The 27,440-nt window shown below is 36.2% G+C and overlaps 1 protein-coding gene across 1 annotated transcript in view; it reads left to right on the forward strand.

Annotated features, from left to right (window-relative positions):
* Positions 1–27,440, forward strand: part of LRP1B (LDL receptor related protein 1B) — a 1,894,461-nt gene that overhangs the window by 345,216 nt on the left and 1,521,805 nt on the right. The window contains exon 2 of the mRNA XM_073905704.1: positions 18,509–18,631. Coding sequence (XP_073761805.1) covers positions 18,509–18,631 — 123 coding nt within the window. The remainder of the gene's footprint in view (positions 1–18,508; positions 18,632–27,440) is intronic.

A 27,440-nucleotide genomic window follows, 5' to 3' on the forward strand; every position in this document is an offset into this window, starting at 1 on the left:
TCTTTTCTTTTCTTTTCTTTTCTTTTCTTTTCTTTTTCTTTTCTTTTCTTTCCTTTCCTTTCCTTTTTCTTTTTTCTTTTCTTTTCTTTTCTTTTCCTTTAAGATTTTATTCATTTATTTGAGAGAGTAAAAGTGAGAGAGATCACAGAGGGAGAGGGAGAAGCAGACTTGTTGCCGAGTAGGGAGTCGGATGTGGGACTCAATCCCAGGACCTTGGGATCATGACCTGAGTCAAAGGCAGATGCTTAACCACCTGAGTCACCCAGGTACCCCTACTGTGGCCATTTCTTAAAAAAAGACAACCCTGAAGTTTGCGGCCTCCATCAACTCTTCCTTTCATGAATAACTTCTCTGTAGCATGCAATAATGTTTGATAACATTTATCCATAGTAGAACTTCTTTCAAAATTGGAGTCAGTCCTCTCAATTTCTGCTGCTGCTTTATCAACCAAGTTTAGTAATTTTCTAAATTCTTTGTTGTTACTTAAATAGTCTTCACAGCATCTTCACCAGGAGTAGATTTCCTATCAGGAAGCCATTTTCTTCGCTTATTCATAAGAAGAAAATCCTCATCTATTAAAATATCATCATGAGATGACAGCAATTCAGTCACATCTCAGGCTCCACTTCTAATTCTAGTTCTCTTGCTGTTTCCACCACATCTGCAGTTACTTCCTCCAGTGAAGTCTTGAACCCCTCAAAGCCATCCAGGAGGGTTGGAATCAACTTCTTCGAAACTCCTGTTAATGTTAATATATTGACTTCTTCCTATGAATCACAAATGTTATTAATGTCATCTAGAATGGTGCATCCTTTCCAGAAGGGTTTTGATTGACTTTGCCCAGATCCATCAGAGGAATTACTACGTATGGCAGCTAAAGCTTTTTGGAATGTAGTTCTCAAATAATAAGACTTGAATGCCAAAATTAGTCCTTGATCCATGGGCTGCAGAAAGGATGTTGCATTAATAAGCCTGAAACATTAATCTCATTGCACATCTCCACCAGAGTTTTTGGATGACCCAGGTACATTGTCAATGAGCAGTGATATTTTGAAAGGAATCTTTCTTTCTTTCTTTTTTTTTTTTCCTGAGCAATAGGTCTCAACAGTGAGCTTAAAATACTCAATAAACCATATTGTAAACAGATGTGTTGTCATCCAGGCTTTGTTGTTCTATTTGTAGAACACAGACAGAGTAGATATAGCATAATTTTTAAAGGCCCAGGGATTTTTGGAATGCTAGATGAACAGGCTTGAACTTTAAGTCATCGGGTACATTAGCCCCTAACAAGACAGTTAGCTTGACTTTTGAAACTTTGAAGCCATTCGTTGACTTCTCCTTTCGAGCTATGAAAATCCTAGATGGCATCTTCTTCCAATAAAGGGCTGCTTTGTCTACACAAAAAATCTTTGTTTAATGTAGCCACCTTCATTAATGATCTTAGCTAGATCTTCTGGAGAACTTGGTACAGCTTCTACTTTAGCACTTGCTGCTGCCCCTTGCACTTTGATGTTACAGAGATGGCTTATTTATTTATTTATTTATTTATTTATTTATTTATTTATTTAATTTTATTATTATGTTATGTTAATCACCATACATTACATCATTGTTTTTGATGTAGTGTTCCATGATTCATTGTTTGTGCATAACACCCAGTGCTCCACGCAGAACGTGCCCTCTTTCATACCCGTCACCAGGCTAACCCATCCCCCCACCCCCCGCCTTTAGAACCCTCAGTTTGTTTCTCAGAGTCCATCGTCTCTCATGGTTCATCTGCCCCTCTGATTTCCCCCCTTCATTCTTCCCCTCCTGCTATCTTCTTCTTCTTCTTTTTTTTTAACATATAGTGTATTACTTGTTCCAGAGGTACAGATCTGTGATTCAGCAAGAGATGGCTTTTTTCCTCAAACCTCATGAACCAACCTCTGCCAGCTTCAGACTTTTCTTTAGCTTCCTCACCTCTCTCAGCCTTTGAACCTTGCTCTGGATTAAGCCTGGGTTTTAAGGGAATGTTGTGACTGGTTTGATCTTTCCAGACCACGAAAACCTTTTCCATATCAGCAATAAGGCTGTTTTGCTTTTTTTATCATTTGTGTGTTCACTAGAGTAGCACTTTTAATTTCTTTCAAGAACTTTTCCTTTGCATTCACAACTTGATTGTTTGGTGCAAGAGGCCTAGCTTTTGGTTTCTCTCAGCTTTCAACATGCCTTCCTCACTAAGCTTACTTATTTCTAGCTTTTGATATAAAGTGAAGGACATGCAACTCTGCCTTTCACTTGAACACTTAGAGGTCATTCCAGGGCTATTAATTGGCCTAACTTTAATATTCTTGTCTCTCAAGGAATAAGGAGGCACAAAGAGAGGGAGAGGCATGGGGGGCAACAGTTGGCTGGTAGTCAGAACACATACAACATTTATCTGTTACGTTCACTGTCTTATATGGGTGTGGCTTGGGCACCCCAAGACAATTACAATAGTAACATTAGGGATCACTGATCACAAATCAACATAACGAATATAATAATAATGAAAACGTTTGAAATGTTATGAAAATTACAAAGATGTGACACAGAGATGCATAGTGAGCAAATGTTGTTGGAAAATTGGTGTTGATAGTTTTGCTTGACACAAAATAGTCACAAATCTTCAATTTGTAAAGCACAATATCTGTGAAGCACAATAAAGCAGAGTGCAATAAAACAAGATATATCTGTAATTGTTCTTTATGATAGTAAAATGATTTTAAGAATGATATTCATGACTTCCCAAGGTCTGAGGGAAAAAAAGCTGAAAATATGTGAATCAGAAGATTGTGGATTGAGATCCTACAAATTAAAAGATTGAAGTGGCTAGATTTTTTGGACATATAAGGACATAGAAAGATAAAGTCCATATATAAAATATATTTTTAATCAGCACTTACTCTGTGTGTGTCTGTATTTTCAAAGAAAGTATAATGGAAATTAAAATGAATTCTGGCTTTAGGATATGACAATATTTGCTGTGCTTTCTCTGAATTAGATTACACCTTAAATATATTAATTATATTAATATATAGAAATTTGAATTGCAGTAGAAATTTGAAGGTATCAGATGAAAGAAACATTCTTTAATTCCCTATCAAAGTTGATGCCCCACCAAAATCTGAATATTGGCTATATAATTTTATATCCTCTCTTGACAGTAATTGTCTTTCATCATCAACCTTCTTGGATTTCCCAGGTATCATTTCTCCTACATGACTGCAGGCACATGATGGTAAAATAGTCCCTAAAGCTTTGCATTGGCCTTATGATGGAAGCTGGCCAAGCAGAACTAGGGCTGAGCTTCTCCCAAACTGAGGAAGTATTTTGAGTTCCCCCACCTACTTAGAAAACATTTTATAGGAGTACCTGGGTGGCTCAGTCGGTTAAGCGTCTGCCTTCAGCTCAGGTTATGATCCTGGGGTCCCGGGATAGAGCCCCACATCGGGCTCCTTGCCTGGCGGGCTCCTTGCTTCGCCCTCTATTTCTGCTGCTCCCCTTGCTTGTGCTTGCTCTCTCCCTCTGTCTCTCTCTCTGTGTCAAATAAAAAATCAAATATTAAAAAAACATTTTATAGGACAGAGCATGTTACCCATTTTAAAGTTTATATTTAAAGCTTTTGGAAGAATCCTATTGGTATTTTCCTTGGGAAGTAAAGTGACACACCTTTTCTTAAAGCTGGCTAACCAAACTTCAAAATGGCAAGTAAAGAGGGAGTATTAGTCAGCAAAGTGATTATTCAACAAAGGAACCTTAAACTACGGGACTGCATAGATCGTTCATTCTCCCTCATGGCAGCCCTGGCTCTATCTTTCTGGGAAGGATACTGCATCTTAAGAATACACCTCAAGAATGAGGTCACAACTCACTTAAAACTCAAAGTTCCTAGAAACAAAAGATCATTTATATGGCAGGCACCAGGATGTCCAGGGTTTTTGGAATTTTTCCAAGTTCTGTCATCACTGGGGTCTAATAAAAATTAACAAGCTTCTGAAAATGGTTAGAAAATATGAAGAAAATATTTGAAGTCAAAAGAAATAGAAATATTACAATGATAAAAATCTTTTGTACTGACACTAAAAAACAATAACAAGTTGTAAGTTAGGGTGTGGGACAAAAATAAGGTTGGGGTGTAAATTTTGGCACTATATTTCGAGGGCAATTTTTCTAAGTGCCTCAAAAGTTCTAAAAATCAATTCTTTTGTGAAATCTCACTTTTACTCATTAGTTTCTTTCCTACTCCTCCTCCTTCTTTTAAGTAAGACAAGTAACCAGAAATTACCTACAGAATTGTTTATTGCAACTTTTAATTTTACCTATTACCTATTTTTAGACCTTAAGGTAGTTCCTGATTTTTAAAACTTTAAAAAGTATGGAAAATTCATGTAATAAATGGTCTATCATGACCTTATTAAATTGTTTAGAATTAGATTTACCAATATGAAGGTTTACCACAAAATATTTTCGAGTTAAAACAAAAAAGCAAGGTACAGAGCAATATAGTGAATACTTTAAAAAAATCCAGCAATTTATATGTATTTTTTTTCTAGTTAGAAAAGTCTACAGGAATATTAAAAATGCAGTAGCAGTTATTGTCTATGAGTGGTGAACTTCAGAAGATTTGATTCTTGTCACTTTTGATTATCTTCCACTTTCTTGTATTTTAATTAAATATAACTTGTGCAATTATAACATCACAAAACTTGAACAGAAAATAAAAACAGTCTTCTACATAGTCACATAACATGACTTAATATGTGTTTTGAAAAGGATACTGTTTCTCAATAATTTCTTAACTGTAGGGAAAAAAAGTAAAATCATTGGCATAATGTGAGAAAATGTGTACATTTATATCTCTTCCTGAAAACATTATGAGGTTTGATTTATATTCCTTTAGGCCCCCATGGCTACCTTTTCTAATTTCCTATTAACATTAAAATGTTACATTAGACCTTTTCTTTTGATAGAGTAATAATTACTTTCACGAGGATTCATTTAAATTCTCATGACATGTGTCTTCTGCAGAGAAGTACTTAATTATCTCTGTTACTTATAGTTATGTTTAGGAAACCCATTGAACTTTTATTCATATTTCACAATTATCCAAATAACATAAGCCTGCCTAACTGGGACCTCTGTCCTCTATCACATTAACTAATAAAGATGCTCTTCTCATTTGATAGTTTGGTGTTTAGACATATATCTACAAAAGGGTAACCATTCTATAAAAACCACTCTCTCACCATTTTTTAATTTTCCCCCTAGAGGACTGTCATACATTTTAAGTATTTGTTTGATCATGGAGATAAAATAGAAGGAGCTGGAAATTTCATTTATTCCATGCCTTTGATTTTGGAGACTACTAGAGAAGGAAATTCTTGACAATATCATAAAGGGTATGTGCCTATGGTGCTTCCAACCTCCTTGGTACTTAATATTCAATCTTTTCATCTGTGGTATGTCTTCATGATTGCCTCCATCTCCATAATGCTTTTCTTTTATTTTTTATTCACAAAACTGTAAATAAATGATAAGGTTTCATTCCTTCTAGGGGTAGTTGCTACCATTATAGACCAGTGACTTAAACACATGGAATTTTATGTATCAGCCAGAACTTGGGAAGGACTTGAGAAGAAGGAAGCATTGGGGCCTATTTTGGAAGTGTAATTTTTTTTTTGCAGTCTCAGTAATTTAAAAGTGGTTGAACGCCAACCGATTGCTTGAATGATTTCCAGGTAGGTTTTTAGTGCAAATATCTGTGGTGCCTGCACATGTATGTGTGGGATGTTTCGGTGTATTACAGGGACTGAAGGCAATGATGGCTTTTAATCTCTAGAAATCAGTGGTGCTAACTGTATTCCCAAAGCAAAAATTGTTGCTCTCAAAATGCCACTAATCTCCAAATTGAGAAAAACTCCTTTGGTGGTTATGAGAGCAGCTTTGTGTCAGTCAGATGAGTGTTCATGTTCTCGTCAGGCCACTTCCTAGTGTGATGATATTAAGAAAGTCTTTCAACTTTCTAAACAGTCACATAATCTGATTTGTCAAATGCAAACAACAGATTTTTTGTGAGTATTAAGTGAAACACACAAATTGTTTAAGTTAGCCTGTGTCTAAAAATAAATTCAATAACTATTACTATCTGTTGTATAATTTTATTATCTCCCACACAAAAAAAGTCTTTTAAAAATGTAGCAACTTGGGGCGCCTGGGTGGCTCAGTCGGTTAGGCGTCTGCCTTTGGCTGGGTTGTGATCCTGGGGTCCTGGAATCAGGCCCACATCGGGCTCCCTGCTCCGTGGGGGGCCTGCTTCTCCCTCTCCTGCTTGCTGCTCCGCCTGCTTGTATTCTCTCTCTGTTAAATAAATAAATAAAATCTTTAAAAAAAAATGTAACAACTTAAAATAACAAAAAGTGAGTTTTACTGCATAAAGAGTGTATTAAACTATTGACTGTATTCAAGCCAAACAGTGTGAATATTCGACCTATTTTCCAGCCTATCCTTGACACATAAACTAAACTTCAGCCATAGGAATCATTTGGTGTTCCAGTAATATGGCATGTTTTCCCTTTGTGGTGATCTCTCTTGTGTTTGGAATGCCATCCCGCACGTAGTCAGCTTGGCAATCTCACCTTTTTATATTAAAATGATTAAAAAATACCTTTTGGGGGGGAAGCTTCCCTTGTACCTGTTATCAGGTTTTCTGATCGATAGTGAAATTATTCAACATACTACAGCCAAGTGATGAGGGTATTTATTGCATAACGTAACAAAATGTGTAGAGATTAGTGGGATGGGGTGCAGAAACACCTTAGGGTAGCCCAACAATATCTTCTAAAACTCAGTGATGAATGTCTTTCCACCTTGCCATCCTCACTGTGTTTGGTTTGTCCTCAGACTTACTCATCCTTGGACTCTGATCATGACTGAGGCTGCTCCAGATTTCAAATGCTCACAACATAAAGCAATGCGGGAGAGCTCCTTCTCTCAAGTCTTTTTTTTTTTTTTTAATAGAAAGAAAATTGTTTCCTGGGGAGAGTCTTAGCAGACTACTCTCTACCTCCGTTGTCATTGATTAACACTGGGACACATGTGCATGCCCAGCTGCTAAAACCACCACTGGGAAAGCAAGCCAATGGCTTTCCCTGCCTCCGCAGTGGGATGTGGGGTTTTTCAAAAGTGGCAAAAATAGCTGTTGGGTAGGTAACTGAAAGTGCCTTCCGCAGGCCTTCTCTACCTCTCAGCTGTCCCACACTCTCAGTTGTCCATGGTACAAGGTCCTCCATTTGCTGCGCTCTTTTGATACCCAGACACACCTATATTAACACCTACTTCCTATTATTGTAAATATTTCTGTTTTTGCCTACACCTCAGCAACTTATGGGTAGAAATGCTGTTGTCTTCATCATTATATTCTCAGTGACTATTTTGGTTCGCCATAAGTGAGGACTAATTAAAGGAGTAAGTTTTAAAGTCTTTCAAAATAGGAAACAAGAAATTATGATTGAGACATACCTTTTCAAATCAAAATTGGAACTTGAGATGAGTAAAATTTTAGTCTTTGAAGAGTCCTTAATGGTTAAAACACAGCATAACAGAGAGAAGATATTGCATCATCCCCAAAAGAGCCAAAGCCTAACCATCTGCTTCGTATCTCACTAAGCCTAGAGATGAGAAAAAAGATGTGAATTTTGGTACCCCCTGGGAGATTGGAAGAGGATCATACAGGATTTAGAGAATAGCACTTGCAAGGAAATGTCAATAATTTAGGCTTTTTCTTTTACATTTACGAAGGAAACCTGTCAAAATTTTCCCCTTCCTAAACAATGTAGTATATGAAATAATTCTTGCAGATTCATTTCAGAGGGCTTTTGAGAAAGACAGGTAAAAAAATAAATAGACCAATTCTACTGAAATTTCAGAGAAGGACACAGAACTGTAAAGCTTTAGTCCAATGATAATAAAAACTCAAGTCAACCATGTTGAATGTTATCAGTTTTATTCCACTGAAAAATATATCCTTTGTCTCTTGCTAAATAAAAGACAGGGTTTTTACTTTCGTACTTTTTGTTTTTTCTTGGTAAAGAAGCAGTTCTAAACAGGTCCATGCTGAGTGTGTTAAAATTTTCCATATCACTGCCTACAGACAAAAAAAAAAAAATACCAACCAACCAACAATGTTTAAGTGATCAAGGGGAAAAAAAAATACAACTTTCTCCCTGAAAATTAAATGTCAAGTTGGATTTGAAATGTTTACAGAGATACTTTTCATTTGTTCATTATGATAGAAATGATAAATGAGCAAAGCTTCTTCCTGGGGATAATGTACTTCTTTAAATTTTCAATTTTGTCCTGGTTTTATATAAGGTGTTTTGTAAGTACAAATTGCCATTTGCAGCACCAAAACCACTTGGTGTTTAATAAAGCATAGGGTGACTGCAAATTTCGTAGCTGATAGAAAGCATAAAAATATACAATTAGTTATAATTTTCTCATCATAGAAATATATCACATTTTTGCCCTTTTTCATCTCATGAGAATAGAAACATGTATACACACACACAGTCACTTCCCAATTCATATATTTCCCAGAGAGGTCATTTATTTGAGCATTTATAATATATTCTTCATAAAAGCTTCTAGTTATTATTGCTGGCCTTAGTCATGTGCAGATGTATTTTAACTGTCATTTGACATCAAGGAGAAGAAGAGCTATTTTATGTAAGTAGGTAGCATTGAAACTAACAGAAAGCAACTTAGGAGAAAAGGGCCTTTAAATTCATGGTAAAGTACCTAACAGCTTGTCTGTTTCCTACTTACCAAGTCAGACTTTAAATAAAGTGATGCTTGGACTGTGAGATGTAACTGGGGTGTGGTATTGGTTTCCTATTGCTGTTGTAACAAATTATCACAAACTTAGTGGGTTAAAGTGGCACATTTTTGTTTTCTTTCAGTTCTGGAGGTCAAAAGCCTAAGTAGTGTCCATAGGACTGAGTTCCTTTGGGGGCTCCAGGTGAGAATCCATTTTCTTGCCTTTCTCAGCTTCTAGAGGCTGCCCGCATTGCTTGGCGCCTGGCCCCTGTATCAGAGGGCTGCAACCTCCACTCCCGTTTTCACATCTCTCCTCTCTGATTTCCCTCTTATAAGAACTCATGATTATATTGGGCTCACCTGGGTAATCTGGGCTAGTCTCTCCATCTCATGACCCTTAGCTTAATCACATCTGCCCAGTCCCTCTTACTGAGTAAAGTGACATAGTCTCAGGTCTGGGAATTAGGATATGGACATCTTTGATACCATTATTCAGCCCCCTAAAAGGACTCTTATTCAAGCATTTGGTTAAGCTCTCTTAATTAGTCTTAGCCTTGGGGATAATGGAGATCTGGTGCAGTGGTATGCTAATTTTAAAATACAATAATATCTGTACATACTGTATGAGGGTATGTGCACATATGTCTGTAGTTAGAGTAATTAAGTTTCTAAATTACCAATAATGACTAGGCAGGACAATGGAAATTGTTAATTAAAAATCATGTTATCATTGAAATGTGGATACTCTTGTCAAAAGTTCAGAAAAAAAAGGAAGTAAAATAACCAGTGAATCACTGAAGTGGTGATTAGCGCAAGTTTATTGTGTGCACACCAAAAAGATAGTTTGCAAATGAAGAGTACTCAAACCAATACATGGAATGAGGCTTAGAGGTATATTGTTTGTTTTTATTATGTTAATCACCATACATTTCATCACTAGTTTTTGATGTAGTGTTCCATGATTCATTGTTATAAAGCAGCTTGTATAGTGTAGAAGCAGGGACTATTCGTCACAGTGATTGGTTACAATATTAGAATTTTCTTAAATGGAAGAGAATTGGTTAGTGGTTGCCTCATATCCATTTTGGGGAACAATTTAAGTTCTACTTAAATTTTCAAAGGCATAAGCAAGAAGTGACCCAGGTCAAGTTAGCCTCATTTATCTTACAAAATAATCTAAATTAAGCTTTGCTTGTATGACTAAAGCAGTTTGTCTGTTCAGTGAATTTTCAAGGCTGTTCTCTTTTTGTGTTTGATTTTAAAACTCTTCATTACTAATTGCCCCTTTAATACGAGCTTAGGCAGATTTTTAAGGATGGATTTAACAAAGATAAATGATACTATGAATTAGTCTTATAATGGATAATATGGTTTATTTTTTATTTTTATTTCTATTTTTTAGATTTTATTTATTTATTTGACAGAGAGAGAGTGAGAGAGAGAGCACAAGCAGGGGGAGTGGGAGAGGGAGAGATAAACAGACTCCCCATTGAGGAAGGAGTCTGACACAGGCTCAATCCCAGGACCCTGGGATCATGACCTGAGCCTAAGGTAGATGCTTAACAGACTGAGCCACCCAGACGCCCCAATATGGTTTATTTTTAATCAACCAGGCATTTTGTGGAGGAGAACTAATGCCTTGATAAAATGAAACTGCAAGGTTTGACCAATTTTTGACCTACATTTCCTTACACCAACCTTCTTAATATAATCCAAATATATTTTCCTGTTTCTATTAAACACAGACTTAAAATGGTTAGTTCTATTTTATCTTACACTTATAATAATGATATTTCTAAAGGAATGATCCTAAAAAAAAAAAAAAAAACACTATCACTAGCATATTTGGCTAAGTTAGCATTGCATAGCCAGCTACTGTAAAAGTGTAATTTTCTGTATAGTCTTTAAGAGACTCTGGAGGATAACATTGAACCTCTCTCAAGTTTGATTTTTAGTTTTCATGGATGCTTTAATTTTATATGGTATAATCTTTAGTATTCAGGTTATTTTATTTTAACCATGGGAGAACTTAGTTTTATTTTTGGCGATTAACTAAATAAAGCTATTTATCTTTCTGATAATAAAATATAAAACACTGGTATTGCTTTGGTTTTCCTCTGCCCTCCCCCATGCAAAAATAATGTATAATTCTTTTTGGAAAATATGATTTTTTTCCATTGAAATCACCTTGTTAGGGCAAATATGGTCTTACGACAGAACCTTCTGCCCCCCAGAAGCTCATCACCAGTGGCTGCAATACACAGAGTAAAATATAGTAGGAGCTGTTTGATAGTTTGGATGGAACGTTCCACTTTTAATATATGTGCTGCTGAAGCGAGCACTGGGTGGAATGCTATGGAACTGGTGATGGAGGAAGAAAAAGTTTGTTGGGGAAGTTTTGATTAAAGGAGTTAAATGTCTTTGGACTTTTGAGAAAGATTAGAATTTTGTTGTAGGGGAAAGGGCATTCGATGTAAAGCAATAAAACAATAAAGACACATAAAATTCTATATTTGGGGAAAGTGGATAGAACAGCATAGGGAACTAAAAGTGTAGGTTGAACTGTGAAAGGAAAGGAGCAGAAAGCATTGAAGAAGAAATCCTTTAGCCATAATATGAAAAACAATTCACATGGAATTCTAAGGAATTTTTTCTTCATCTGCATATGCACATTTTTCTGGAGTAAGGGAATATAAAGGCAAATGATGTAAGGTACTTCCTAATACTTGATAACTAACACAGCTCCTTTAATTTTTCATGAGCCTAATGGAAATTTGAAGTTGAATTAGTAATATTTTCTGTAGATGTCTGCAAGAATTCTGTTCACCCACTGATGAAATCATTGCCTCTTGTATGAGAAAAGAGCAAACATAGCTATATTTCTCTTTTAGCAATTAGGAATGGTATATTATTAACCATCATATATCTGTTAGCAATGAGATGTAGCTATGCTAAATAAGTATTTGTGATGTTAACTGAGTTCAGAAAACCTAAGTCATAGCCTTTCCCTAATATTTAGCTTGTGCAGGAGATTGTAGCAATTCTTTAACTTCAGATAGAATCAGTATTTCACTCCTCAAGAATTTAGCTATTCAGTGGGTACTACCCTTCCTTTACCTTTTATTTGTAATTAGTTACCAGAGTTCATCATTTATACTTCCTTTAAATCTCTCCATAGTGTCCTATTATGCATGTAGTAGGCAATTAATTTTTTTTTGGTAAATTAACATTCTCATTAGTATTTAAATAGCAAGTTGGCTTCTAAGGGAAATGGCATAACATTATTATAAATTGATCATGGTGAAATACTCAAGGAGCTGGAATCTACATAATTATTCAGTAGACCCCTACTGATGGATATTAGTTTTAGTATTTGACTTTGATCCTTCCGGTTTTTTGAAAAGATAAAAAATAGCAGTTCATCATGACACAATAAAATGAGAAAATACAAATTAGTCTGTGGCAACTCATGTATCTATAATCTCTCATTTAAGACCATCTATATCCAACTTCCAAAAATATTACTATAAATTTTTATTAAAATGAGCAATTAGATGTTTTCATATAAATGTAGCAAGATTATCATACTAAGCCAGGGTGAATCCAAACTTAGTAAACTCTATAGGCCTATGGTTGTCCCATAGATTTTGACTGCAAGAGTCTGTTATTATAAAGAGATAGACATGGTACTAACTTTGATCATCTTCCTTGGGGATGTAAGTGAAACTGCCTGCACATTCTCACAAGCTTTTTGTTTTAATTACAGTGTATAACATTAGGAAGATATATAAATTACAGTGTATAACAATAGGAAGATATTTAAAATAAGATTAGTTTAACTATCTCAGAAATATGGCATGAAGCATTAAATAGGATAAGCGGAAAATACATACACACACAAAATATTTATTTATTTTTTATTTTTTTTAAGGTTTTATTTATTTATTTGACAAGAGAGAGACACAGAGAGAGAGGGAACACAAGCAGGGGGAGTGGATGTGGGAGAAGCAGGCCTCCCATGGAGCAGGGAGCCTGAAGCGGGGCTCGATCCAGGACCCTGGGATCATGACCCAAGCCGAAGGCAGATGCTTAAGGACTGAGCCACCCAGGTGCCCCCACATAAAAAATATTTGGCTTCTGATTCACGGAGCTCAATCCAATGGATATCTTTTAAAATAATCACCTTGAAATACTGAAAATTCATTCATTTGAATCGTATAATCAATGCTTTTAAAAACCCACCTTGAAATGGAATATCTGGTTGAAAAATAAATAGGTGAGTTGTAGCAAGCTATTCTTTTTTTTTTTTTTTAAGATTTTATTTCTTCATTTGACAGAGAGAGGGAGAGAGAGAGAGAAAGAGAGAACAAGCAGGGGAAGGGGCAGAGGAGAAGGAGAAGCAGGCTCTCCGCCAAGCAGGGAGCCCCATGCGGGGAGGCAAGAATACCTTGCCCCTGTAGCAATCTATTCTTAACTGCTGTTTCCTAGAGGAATAATATAAAACTGTCCCCAAAATCATAACAGTGTGAATTGTCTTTAAAGGTTGGAGCTTGCAGGGTGCCTGGTTGGCTCAGTTGGTTGGGCATCTGCCTTTGGCAAGGATTGTGGTCCCGATATCCTGGGGTTGAGCCTCGTGTAGGGCTCCCTGCTGGACAGAGAGCCTGCTTCTTCCTCTGCCTGCCACTCCCCCTGCTTGTGCTCTCTCTCTCTCTCTCTGTCAAATGAATAAATAAAAAAAAAAGGGTGGAGCTTGCTTAGCAAGCTCAATAGGTAAATCCTGTTAAGTCTATCATATATATATATATACATATATATACACACACACACAAATATATATATATATATTGAATTAGGGTGGATTTGCATACATGTCTATACATGTGAATATGTATTGAGGGTGACTTGCATATTTTCCCAAGGGATTTTCTTCTGAAATTTTCTCAAGGAGATTATTCTGTATCTGTGGTTCAATATAGGTGAACAGGTGAACGTTTGGACATTAATACAAAACAAAATGAACAAAATACTTAACTGTCAAATATATGCTTTTCATTCTTAGCTGGATCCCCATCGCTGTTACAAAGACATCTTTTCCCCGATTCCTAGTTGATTCCTTTTCCAATTTCCCATAGTAGTTATCCTAAACCTTCACCACTCTTTCCAATTCTACCTTTTTCCAAATTAAAAAAAATTATTATTTATTAATTATTTGTTTATTATTATTATTTATTATTATTATTAATCTTGCTTTTCTGTTCTTTGAGAAAACATGATCAGGCAAGAATACCAGCTTCCCTGCCAGCTAATGATTTATCTATTTCATATTTCTATCCTTTCTTCCTCAGGGCAGGTGCTCCTACTACTAGTGTTCAGTTTCTCATTCCAGCACCATGAATTCTCCTTGGGAAACTGCTCCACTTTCATATCCTTGGGCTCCAGTCCCTCTTCCTTCTCTGGCACCTTTTCGTCAGCCTCAAGTCTACTCCATCTTTTCAGAACTCATCATAGTTGAGCGTTGTCAAAATGACCCCCTTCCTCATTCCAGCTCTTGCGATTTCACATGGTTTTAGTAAAGCTCCTTTTCTTTGCCCTTCTCGTTTTGTATCTCTGGTTAAACTTTCTGTCCCCTCCATCTCCATGCCTGACCTATTCTTATTTCTTTGCCCTCACCTCTTTCCCTCCCACCTCACTTTAATTTCATCTACATCTATTCTTAGAGTTTTTCACTGTCTTCTTACATCTCCAGGTTTGTTCCATGTTTCCAGCTTTAATTATTCTCCTGAATTTCAGATTTAAATGCATCACTGCCTGGTGCATATTTATTTTTGGATCTCCCACAAGCATCTCATACTCATTATATTCTGAAAACAGTTGAAAAGTCATACACTGAGGGTCAAAGATCTGAATTTAAGAATCTGACATTTAATGAGATGGTGAGCAGAATATTTGACTTCAGTTTCCTCATCAAACACGGTCTTGAAACTCCATTTCACCAATATATTTATCTACCAATCATCCCTTCTCATATACATTATTGCAATAACATTCTCATTGATCTCCTTGTTTACACTTTCACTTCACTGAAGTTTATTCTCAACATAGTAGTCAGAATTATCCTTTTAAAAAGTAGGTTAGTTTCTCTCTCTACTTAGAACCTTTCAGCGGTTTCCCATCTTGATTTTTAGTAAAACTCAAACCTTCAAGCGCTTATTTCAACCTTGTATTTACTGATTTCTTGACCTCAACTCTTTCTACTCTCTTTTTCTTCAGCCATTCTGATCTCCTTAGTGTTTCTTTAAATTTGCTGAGCACCCTCCTGCCTCAGGTCCTTAGTGTATGACCTTTACCTCATGACCTTTTATTCAAATGGTTATCTCCTTTACCTTACATAAGTCTTTATTTCAAATGTCACATTGTCTGTGACATATTCCCTGACCACTTTATTTAAAATTGTACCTCCTTCTCCGCAGCCTCCTATTCTTAATCTCCATCTGTTTTATTTTTCTCCATAGGGTTTTATTTTCTAATATACTATACATTTAACTCATTTATTTTATTTTTGTTTCTATCCTGCCACTAAAATTTAAGTTTCATGATGGCAGAGATTTCTGCTTTAGGAAAAAATAATGTATCACCAGTGCCTAGAACATAGTAGAAACTCATTAGTGATTATTTAATAAGTAAATGAATGAACAAATTAAGATGGGGTAGTGGTGGTGGAAGTGCTTTTGAGGTTAAAAAAAACCACTATAAAATACTTATTATTCCTTCTATTATTATTCCAGTGCCCCCATGACCAGGCTCACACGCACATTACTTTTTCTTTTGTTTTTTTTTTTTTAAATATCAGTATGTTTTATCTTCGTTTTGAGATGATATCCAATCAATTTTTAAGGCATTTACTTAGAGACATATTTGAACCTTTCAACCATTTGGTCACTGATTCTTAACTCTTACCTCACTTGGAGCAGAGTCTCCATTTTAGTCCCCATTACTTCAGTTCAATCATCAGGAGCTTTTCTCTAGACAATTGCAACAGTCTCCTGACAGATGACTTTGTACAATATTTTATTATAAATAACCATTCTTAGTACTTTTGTATGACTTCAAATTATCTACAGAACATTTCCTATGGTAATCAAGGTCCTTCATTCCTGACTCTGACCTGTGTTTTTGAGATGTTATTTTCCAACACCATTAACAATTCTTTACGGTCCTTTTTTACTTCTTTATACTTTCAATAAGTACTTATTGATTATTTACTGAGTCAAGCATTATACAACGGTACTTAGCAAGGCACCATCTCTTTTCCCTTATCCTCATAGCAATTTGTTATAGTTTGGGAGGTAAGAAGGAAGGAAACCATCTAGCATCTCAAGATCATAAATCAAATGCAGAGTAGCTATAGGTACAATGAACATCCATTCCGATTTTTCTGGAATAAATTTGATTTATGCCTGTTTCCCAGTATAATTATTAAAAAGCCTTCCTTCATCTTCAGAACTCTCCCAGTTTGGTGATAAATTATATGGTTTCCTTGTCTATAAGCAAAACAATTTGAATTTCATCTCATGCTCTTTCCCTGCATTAACTACAAAAGTTATGTGACAGTCTAAAGCAAAATTTAAGTCCTCCTCCTCTAGCGGTGGAACGTACTTATAAATATCACACAAATTATTTGGTGAAAAAAAATTAAGATTTTATAACCTGAATGTCATTTCAATTTTAGAATTTTTTGTTTGTTTCTTTCAAATGCATTTTAATAATTAGTTCCTTAGTTATATTGTCACTCTACCCCTTGTCTGGAATGCCCTATATTTACTCTCCATTTATCCAAATCCTACCCATTTTTAAAATAATGCTTACATCTCCAAACTATTCTGTTTTTGTCTCCATCTTTGTGGTCTTTTCTTTTTTTTAGTTTTTTTTAAGATTTTATTTATTTATTTGAGAGAGAGAGAGCGAGTGAGAACACAAGTGGGGTTGTCGGGGAGAGGCCAGAGGGAGAGGAAGAAGCAGACTTCCCTGAGCAGGGAGCCAGATGTGGGGCTCCATCCCAGGACCCTGGGATCATGACCTGAGCCTAAGGCAGACACCTAACCAACTGAGCCACCCAGGCACGTATGTGGTCTCTTCTTTTATCAATTATTTTCTATATCATTTATTTGGCAAATTATTGTATAAAAGTACTTTTTTCTCCTCCTGGATCTGTTGACACAAACAGTCTGCTGGACCCTTAAAGACAAAGATGGTGACTTCTACATTTTTGTAGCACTTACCCTAGACCCAAATACAGAGTATGCTCAATCCACTTAATGTAAAAACAAAACAAAACAAAACAAAAACAACCCAGCTATGATAATAGAAGTAATAAGTGGGGGTATTGATGGTGAATTTATTGAAAAATATAATAGGATAAGATAAAATAATAGGAATTTCAGGTAATATCTATAGTTTGAAAGTGGAAAAAATAGTTATATACCCACAAGTTGTGTATATGTTTGTGTATGTTTGTAATATATATTATTGAAAATTATGTTGGGGTCAAGAGAGAAGAGGTTAAGGGAGAGAAAAAAAGATATACCGTATTTGATCCCATTATGTGGAAAATGCACCATCATTCTGTATTACTGGGGGAAAAAAGTCAATTAAGTTATGGTCTAATGTTTTCATGTCACAGAATTTTTATTTGCTACATATTGAAAGACCTACTTACTAATAAACTTTTTTATCTTGAATCATTCCTGTATATATATAACAAAAGTGTAAGTGATATCAAATGGCTATGATTTGATATGACTAACACTCCTTCACATTCAGAGATCATCAATTGTAAAAAATATTCCTATTTCAGACATTTAAAATATTAAAAATGTAAATATTTTTATTGAATGGATTAACAGTGTATACATAAGTATATTGCAAAACCAAAACAAAATAAAAAACAAGACATATGATGAGTTTACTAGGACTTGAGGCAAGACTACAGAGTGTAAATATTCTGAAGCCATTGAAGGAAAATAATGTGATTTTTGGGTACAACCAGTTGTAGAACCCCAAGTTAGAGCAAAGCTTTATGGAAGTTACTACCACTTTTGCTGTCCAGTAACAGAAGCTGTCATCTGGGAACTTGTAGCAAAAAAAGAAAAGAAAATATTATGATAATGGACATCTAATTAATGTAGACACATGAAGCCTCAGTATCAGGACAGATGATTAGGACCTGAATTCTCAGAGATGGAGTTTAAGTACAATATTTAAGTTTTATTTCTGATTTTTCTTTCTCTTAGAGCAGAGGAAGAAACTAAAATTTCTATACTCAAGAACGTCTGCTTTGGATCAACATCTTCTATAAAACCCACTGGCTCTGATTGCCATATGCCTTATCCAATATGACCAAAGTTCTAGTTGTAAACACAAAGAGAATTCTTAACTATTTTCTGGACAGATTGTGTGAGACCGCAATGTAGTCAATTCTACCAAAATTGTGTGCTTGAGCTGAGTGGCTAAAATTAAGATAAACAATTGGTTTAGTTTTGCTGCTGAACAGAAAGTGGGGATCACACTCATGTACCTTTTATGTATTGCTTTCCCACATTTCATCTTTGTACTGCTCTTGTGTTTGTGTTCAGATCATTCATATTTTATTTCAAAACATTTTCATTTTCAGATCAGCAGTTGTGTGATCCTGGTGAATTTCTTTGCCACGATCATGTGACTTGTGTCTCCCAGAGCTGGCTGTGTGATGGGGACCCTGACTGCCCTGATGATTCAGACGAGTCTTTAGATACCTGTGAGTAGAAAGGTTCTCGTGCCATTCAGATTTACCTTACATGTGAAACTAAATGTCAGTTGTTTTCACGGATGACTGCTGTTCCAGTTGCTTCTTTCTTTCTTTTTTTTTTTTCCAAATAGCCTAGGAAACTTGAAATCTTCTGTTTGTGTTTCCTTTAAAATGACTATGTGAATGAGACCATAAAATGCAGTTTTGTAGTGTGAATTAATTTTTGAAGGGAAGAAAATGCAAGGTTAATTATTTCAATGTAATTGTGTTAACTACTAGAAAAAAAATATCTTGAGGAGGAAAAAAAATCCTTTAAACATAACACTCAAAGGGAATAAGACCATATCCAATAATTTATTTCACCCATTTTGAGACAGAGGAGCATATAGAGGGAATAGTAAAGTAATCAAGTTGAGCTCCCATATTATTTCTGTTAATGTCTTCAGGCACTATACAAATTATTGAACATGTTTTCTTTAGAAACGGCAAGACAGAAATTATATTTATTCATCCATACATGGAGCTTCTTTGCCTTAATAATATTAGATTCAGAAGCTCTTCACACACATGGATCCCAACTGTAATAATACCACCTTATCAAACTTGTAGTTCACTGAGGGCTTTGCATACATGAAAAGTGCCACTAACACAAAATTATAAATGATAGGGCCCCAGCTAAATCTGCTATACTTTTTTTTAATACCCACTATCATATGGAGTACGAGCAGTTCCCTAAATTTTAATATTGATATTTCCAGCACTTCTAGTTTAGTCTGTGCACCCCCTGGAACCAGGTGTGACAGCTTATCAGTTTTCTCAAAGCCGCTATCTGGTGCTTTTGGGTTGAAGTGGGGAAAAAAAAAATCCATCATCCTTAGTGCTTGATACTGTAAGAGATAACAATTACTGGTTCCATTTTCCATTTTTATTTACTTGTTTACAAGTCTTGCAGGCAGGGCCAATATAAGTGTTGATAAAAATCTTGCCATTAGAAAGCAGAGGCAATGATTATTCATTTTCTTTATGTTTGCTAGTGTTTTTAAAGTTTCTCAGCATATAGGTTCTTGAATATTTGCATTAGTTGCTCCTTCCTTTGAACAGATCACTTCTTCCATAGGAAGAGGTTGTAGTTGTTTACTACATTTGTAATTCTCACCAGTTTAATTCAGAAAACCTTTACTAGACTCCTTATAGCACAGAAAAAAAAATAGGTTAATGGGGAAAAGCCCTAATGGGTAAAATAAAATGTAGTAAATCCATACAAAAGAATGTTATTTGGCAATAAAAAATGAAGTACTCATGCATGCTACATGGATAAACCTTGAAGACATTTTGCTAAGGAAAAGAAACAAGTCACAAAAGTCCATGTATTTTATGATTTCATTCATATGAAAGATCTCAGATAGGGAAATCTACAGAAATAGAAAGTAAGTGAGTGGTTCTCAGGGCCAGGTGGGGTTGGAGGCAATGAGGATTGACAGCGAATGAGTATGGGATCTCTTCTGAAGGTGAAAATTTCCTAAAATTAGATTACAGTATGGTTGTACAACACTGTTAATACATTTAAAAACATTGACTCATACATATTAAAATGGGTGAATTGTATGGTATGTGAATTATATAATAATAAAGTTGTTTAAACATGAAAAAGAAGGAAAAAATCTCAATAGTACGGCTGTGGGTGCAGATGGCATAATACTGAGAGAAGACAATAATAAATGCAGTGGGCATGAAATATATAAGTAGTGGGACCCTCCCCTATTGAAGTACCATCTGGGAGTTTTCTCCTTGTTAGCTGCAAGGTTGGGTTGCCATGGCACAATTAAAATAAAAAGTTAAATTTTTGAGTTTTGGTACTGGAATCTTGTGTTTCTGTCCTGATCTTTCCACAAAATTACTGATGGGGAAAAATGACAGAGACATGAGATAGCTTTGTGGAATGCATGTGCAGGAAGGCCATGTTAAAGGGAAAAATTCTATGGAACTGTTTACCTGGCACAAAGCAAAAGCAATTGAGAAGGGCGCCTGGGTGGCTCAGTTGGTTAAGCGACTGCCTTCGACTCAGGTCATGATCCTGGAGTCCCGGGATCGAGTTCTGCATCGGGCTCCCTGCTCGGCCAGGAGCCTGCTTCTCCCTTTGATCCTCCCCCCTCTCATGTACTCTCGCTCTCTGAAATAAATAAAATCTTAAAAAAAAAAAAAAGCAATTGAGAAGACGGTTGGAGAGCCTATAAAGGCAGGAGTATCCTTTATGCTGATGAAGAATAGAGAATAATGATTTTTCTTTTCTTTTTTTTTTTTTTTGTGCTAAAGAGGGAGTTCAGTTGGAGACTCAGACTGGAGAGACTTTGTGGTAGAAAAGAGTAGCAAGGACCTGTGTGATCACAACCCAAGCCCAGAGAAGAAAGAGACCTTGCAATGAATGCTCAAATGTATTGGATGATAAGTATCCCTTTCCCCCTCCCGTGCCCACTCCACATCTCTAGGAACATGGCTGATGCCCATCAGGGCCACACCAATGGACGAGACCCGAGTTTGCCAGCCAGCGTCTACCCTGATTGATTGGGCATTTCTTATGAATGGTCAGTGTATCTGCCACAAATGTTGTTGAATATTTGAATGTCCACTCTGCCCAGAACATAGACAGCACCTTGGGCTTGGGAAAAGGTAGATCATTTACAAAGATTAGGGGCTTTAGCAGCCTGAGGCGTTAAGTTAGAAATTACATATGGGTTCATTAAAAATAGAGATAGACTTTTCTGCTTTCTTAAAATATTTTTAAAATGAAATTCATACCTGCTCAAGATATTTTTGGCAGTTTTTAAGTATATAGTTATTTTCCTCTCCAATAAAATGTGATGAATTCTATTTAAAAATATTTCTTCATTTTGGCTGTTCTTACTCTTTTAACATCAAAATTGCTGAATATCCGTAAAGGAAATGTTAAAACTATTCTTATATCAGTGTAGTTACATAACAACACAGAGACATGACTGTGTTCTCTACCTGGGTACTTGATCTGGGCAACATATTTGGATCTACATTAAATTAGCCTGTTCCAGATAAATGGTTTCGGTCAGTACCATTGAAAGTTGGACAAGCGTAGAAAAAAGCTTTATGAAAAATATCAGAGTTTTTCAAATTTAAATTTCTCAATCCAGATGTTCACAATTATCATTTTCTCTAATCATAGTGCTTTGTAATGTGTTGTTTATGACATTCATATGCAGTCATCACTGATCTACATAAAATAATTGCATAATTTTATAATTATATGGATGGATTCAATGTGAAGGATAAATACTAGAAATCGAAAACCTTGAAGATTGTGATTCTTAGGAAGGGTAATTTTGTGCTCAGTATATGAACGAAAATGTGTTATCATCTTTGATTTGAAGACAAAGTATGTTGTATCTACAAAATATTAGATGAAAACAGCTGATGCAATACATTTATTTTTCCTAAATCCACTTAGCCTTTAAGATGAAAAGAAGACCAATATAGCATCAAATTGATTATGATAGTGGGAAAGCTTTGCCGTGACAACATTCTAATAGGAAAAAAAAAAAAAGCTTTACTTGTGAAATGCTGATGATTGAAATGCTTTAGAAGATAAATGTGCATACAGAAAAACAAGAAATTTTGAACTTAAATAAAATTTAGATATCTGGGGATCTGAGATGTTAACGTGCACGTACGTTCCTCTTTTGTGTTTATTTAGGCTGAGGCTCTAGTGGAAAAAAAAGGCAACCCCCCAAAAAACAAACAAACAAAAAAACCAAAAACCAAAACCAAAAAGACCCCAAACTTTTGTGGGAGGTTGGTTTACCACTAAGCTGATTGCATGTTGGGATGAGTTTTCTCAAGTATGCAATTGGAGAAATTTAATAATTTATATCCTTACATTGGATGTGAGAAATGATTCATTAACTTCCTATTAAAAATAAAACTCCTTATTTCTCCATATTATTTGAAGTAATTTTTCAAGAGTCTAAATGGCTAATCATCTTTAGGTTCTGCGAGGCAATGAGAATAGAAAATCAGGAAAATCACCATCTTTCTACTCAGTGCTTTTAATCCGGTTGTTAGTCTAGCGTTGTTGTATGTGACAAGAATTAAAGTAAATGGTGATAATGTTTATTTGTGGAATGAAAGCTTAGCACCACCTGTGGCAGGGAAGTCTTAAAAGGCACTTTTATTCTGAGGTATTCAGAATTTAATTCCTTCTAGGATTTTCTGTTCAGTGCTTAATGATACTTCCTTTCCAACAATCTGCTTCAGCTGATGTGTGATGTTTTCTGCCAATCTGATGTGAATATACTTAAAACTATATTCTTCCTTTTTAAGTCAGGAAGATATTTGTTCTGCTGTTTGTTTTCTTTCCCTGTTGCCCTACACCGCCCCCCCTTCAGATAATCATTTAGGGTGCCCTTTAACTACATACCATACTTTGGATGTAATGACTCACTGGCCAACAAAGGTGAATAAAAATGGCCTTGAAGGAGGGTAAGATTTGCAACCTGGATAATGGTGATCATTGGCACATTGACTCTACTCTATCCCGTCCTTCTGAAGGATCAGCAGACTTTTTCTGAAAAGGACCAGATGGTAAATATTTTAGATTTTGTGTCCCATATGATTTCCATTGCATCTTCTGGCTTTTTTGTTTGTTTGTCAAACCCTTTAAAATGGGTAACAAAAACAAAAAACTTTCTCAGCTTACAATCTATTCAACATAGGCCACCGGTGGGATTTGGCCAGTGGGCTGTAGTTTGCTAACCCAGGTCGCAGTGTCAGTGCTGAGCTACCCCCACTATTCAGTATGGAGTTGGGTCTGTGCCCAGATACTGCTGCCCCAGTGAGCAGCATCACCCCTCACAGCAGAAGTATGTGGCACAGAGCTCCATGTGTACCCACCGCCACATGGGGCCAGACTCACCCAGTATGGTGTCACCTACAAAAACTGGGTTCTTTGTCCTAGGTTTGCATATCACCTTATGGGTTAGGATTGCATTTGATGCAAAACAGGAACAGTCACTTAACCAGATAAGGATTTGTTGTTCTTCCACAAGAAAATTGCAGAACACCACCTTTCTGCTCTGCCACTCTTAGCATGGAGCTGTCAGTCTTAGAGTCAAAGCATGACTACTTCACCTCTGCTGGTAGGTGATTTCATTTCAGGCAGAAAGAAGGGATGGGGAAGATGGAAAAGGCAAGTGCCAGTCTCTCTGTTTAACAAAATATCAAGCTCAGTGGATTTCCGCTTAAATGCCCTTGACCAGAATGAAACGGGTGAGGTGTGGGGCAATGAGTATTTTTACCAGGGCCCGTTGCTTTCCAAAAGAGAATCAGTGGCTCTGCTATTAAAGAACAAGGGGACGGTAGCTATTGGGTAGGCAGAGGCACCGGGCAGCATGTGCCACCATGTCCTTTCCCTCCCCTTCCTCCTCTCCATCCACCGCATGGGAGGAGCCAGGCACAGTGCACCATCAGGGCTTCTGAATCCCAGCGGCTCGGCTCCAAAGCCAGTTCCTCCATGAATATCTTTGCTCTCCGGCAACTCACTTAACTTTTCCAGGCTTCCATTACCTCGTCTGTACAAAGGACATGACAGTACCTGCCTCATAGTAATGTGCTTATAAAATAGTGTCTGTTGCAGGGCACCTGGGGGGCTCAGTCAGTTCAGCGACACACTCTTGATTTCAGCTCAGGTCATGGTCTCAGGGTCATGAGATCGAGCCCCATGTTGGGCTCCAAGCCTGCTTAGGATTCTCTCTCTTTGCCTCTTCCCTGTTTGTCCTTTTCGTCTCCCTCTCTCTCTGTTAAAAAAATGAAAAAAGAAAAAAGAAAGAAAGAAAAAAAAGAAAAGAAAGAAGGAAAGAAAAAGAAAAAGTGTGGCATAGGAAGACTTTCTTCACCACACACCCTACCCTGAATTCCAGATGCCCAGAGCTCTGACCAAGTACCTTACCCTGAGGGTCTTTAGATTGAACATCCTAACTGCCCCTCTCTCACATTCTTACTGAAAATTGGCTTTATTCTCCAAAAGTGTGGCCGGGGATAGGATTAATCTACTACATACACTCATTTGATTTAAGTTGTTAACAGGTTTTAATAATTAGGTATGTTATACTCAAACAATAGGACAAATACGGTATCGAGATTATTTAGGGACAGGTGGCTTTTCTCTAGGAACTCTTCCAAAAACATCATGTTAACTAATTGACTAAAGTTAAAATACATGGCTACAAAACACATGAGTGAATAATCATATTTAATCAACACTGCAGTCCTGAAATGTTGAGGTTATGTCATTTTAGAAAATGAAGAAACTGAGTTTAGGGTTCTCTCCTCTGCCCTCCTGTATACTGGCTATTATTGGTGAAGGCAGAGTTTATTTTTCTTTGAACTTGCCTTCCTTTTTGGAAATGCTGAGGTAAAGAAGGATCCAGTTCCTCCGAGGACCCCTTAGTCCACTTAATTTAAAAATATGATGTCATTTGAAAAACACAAAAAGCTAGCCCAACAGGGTTATAACACACTGACGTGGGGAGTGATCAGTTCTAATAGAATAATGCTGTAAAATAACAAGTCTCCTGGGTAATAGGAATAGAAGCATTTATGAAAAATGAAAATAACTGTGAGTTGTTAGGGTTCAATGTGCCTCTGCATGAGCTGATCACTTCTATTGTGTTTCTGGTGTGTAGGATTTTAAACTTTATTTAGATAGGAAGATATTAATGAACTTCTTATATTTGTACAGTGACCTTTCCCCTAGGATATAAGGTAGAAACACTTTTATAATTTCCTTCTAAATTTTCTTTCTTTGACAGAGGTCAGAGAAATAAAATGAAATTCAAGTGGGAGGTTATTAGCAAACAGATCCTGCCCTTTAAAAATATATAGTAGAATAGGGCATTGAAACTAGACTATAGGAACAATAAAATGAATGGAAGTGTGGTGCTTGTTTCTAAGTAATAGTGATTTAGAGGTCACTTTGCAATGAGCTAATATATGAGAGCCACACAGCTAAGCTTTTCGTTAGGTAGAGAAGTTGAAACTTACAGATTAAAGGGAAAGCATATGAGACCCATGAGGACAGTTTATGTCTCTTTCAATTCTTTTTGTTTTGCTCTTCATTTTATTCTGAGACTCCTTTCTTTAGCAATGGAGAGGCCAAAAACACTGACCCTTCTTTAATAATAAAAAGACTCCCACTTAAGAGTTGATATGGAAGGGTGACAGAAAGGTGGGGAAAAGTGTAATTATGAATTGAAAGAGCCTGTCTAATGTTGGTTCCTTTTCCTAGCACAGTGGGGATGGGTGGAGGGTGACATTTCTCTTCATTCTGCCCCACAATGTACTAATAGGTCTCTGAAAGTCTGCCTCTGCGATTTTAAGAAAGCTTGATTGGAGGCAGAGGTGATAAAACTGAGTGTACTACGGTTCACACAGGAGAGCAAGACCAGCATTAAAAAAAAAAAAAAAAAAGCCTCATTTTTTGACTCAAGGAGTCACTGCTTGTTGGTTTTCTGATCTAAGATCACAGTTCACAGGATAGAAAAAACTCGTGTTCCTCAGCCTGACTGGCAACTAGAGGGAATGCAAACTTCAAAATGTTGTAAAATAAAGGGGGTAAAACAAAATAGATGAATTCCACAGACAACTCTGATAAAATCTCTTTGGCTTAAGGGATGATGTACTGTAAACAAATGCTCTTGCAGGACTCTATAGGGACAGAGCTGAAGGCTGAACAAGAAGTCTTCTTAGAAATGATTCAATCCATCATTTATCCACATCTACTCTAGCATTTGGGGTTAGGGAGGAAGGCTTTCTACCTTTCACGGGTGAGCAAATTTCTTCCTGGAGGACGTTTTATTCTTTATAGTCAGTGTATAAAATTTACATTTGACTTTCACTCAGAAGTGCTTCTAAAATGACATATTTTGTTAAATGAAGCACTAAAGGATGTTGTGTTCTAAGAACTTGTTTTAATGGCAGTGCCTTTCTTTTTCTGTCCCTGCTCCCACATCTTCTATCATCCTTCCCTAAAAGCAAGATATGAAACCCAGCTGTTATATGCTTAGGGAATTTTCAGCAGGTCAAGAGTATCATCATTCTACTAATTGCTATACTGGCCCTGTTCGGATTCAGGCAGCATGATTAACTTTGTGTTGATTTTTTTTTTTAATTAAAATCTTTGTAACATTAACTTTCCTGATTTTCAGGACGGGAGAAATTGCTCACAAAGGAGTAAAGTTCGTGGAAGATGGGTAGACTAAACAGGGCTTAGGTGAGAGGACACCAATTTAGTGAATGTGGCTAACACCATGCACTCAGGTTTCATGCAGGGTTCGTTGTTTGTTTACTGGAAAATAAAAAAGATGCCTTGGGAGAGTTTGTCCAAGTTATTCACTGGTTAACCTTGAAGGATCAGATACAAGAAGGAATCCTTCAAATGGCACAAATCTTTCTTGGGACTCAACAGCAAGAAAGAAAACAAATACTTCCCAATACCCCTAGTTGAGTTGTCAAGAGAAAAGTAATTCCTCATAGAAATTACTTGTCTTTGAATTCAGCATACAGTCATAAGACCAATAATCTCATTCTTAACACATAGGAATTGTAGAAATAAGTTGTATAATGTTTTGATGATTTTTAAAGGACATGCACATTAGAATCATTTAGTATCTTCTGACCATTGCAACTCTTTTTTTTTTTTTTGAGAATGATAAAGCAGATATTGTGGCTATTGAAAGAAGGAAGAAAGAAAGGAAGGAAGGAAGGGAAGAAAGAAAGAAAGAAAGAAAGAAAGAAA

The sequence above is a fragment of the Callorhinus ursinus genome, unplaced genomic scaffold, assembly GCF_003265705.2.
Source record: "Callorhinus ursinus isolate GAN/ISIS: 27379988/994484 unplaced genomic scaffold, GSC_fseal_2.0 scaffold2, whole genome shotgun sequence".
NCBI classification, from domain to species: domain Eukaryota; kingdom Metazoa; phylum Chordata; class Mammalia; order Carnivora; family Otariidae; genus Callorhinus; species Callorhinus ursinus.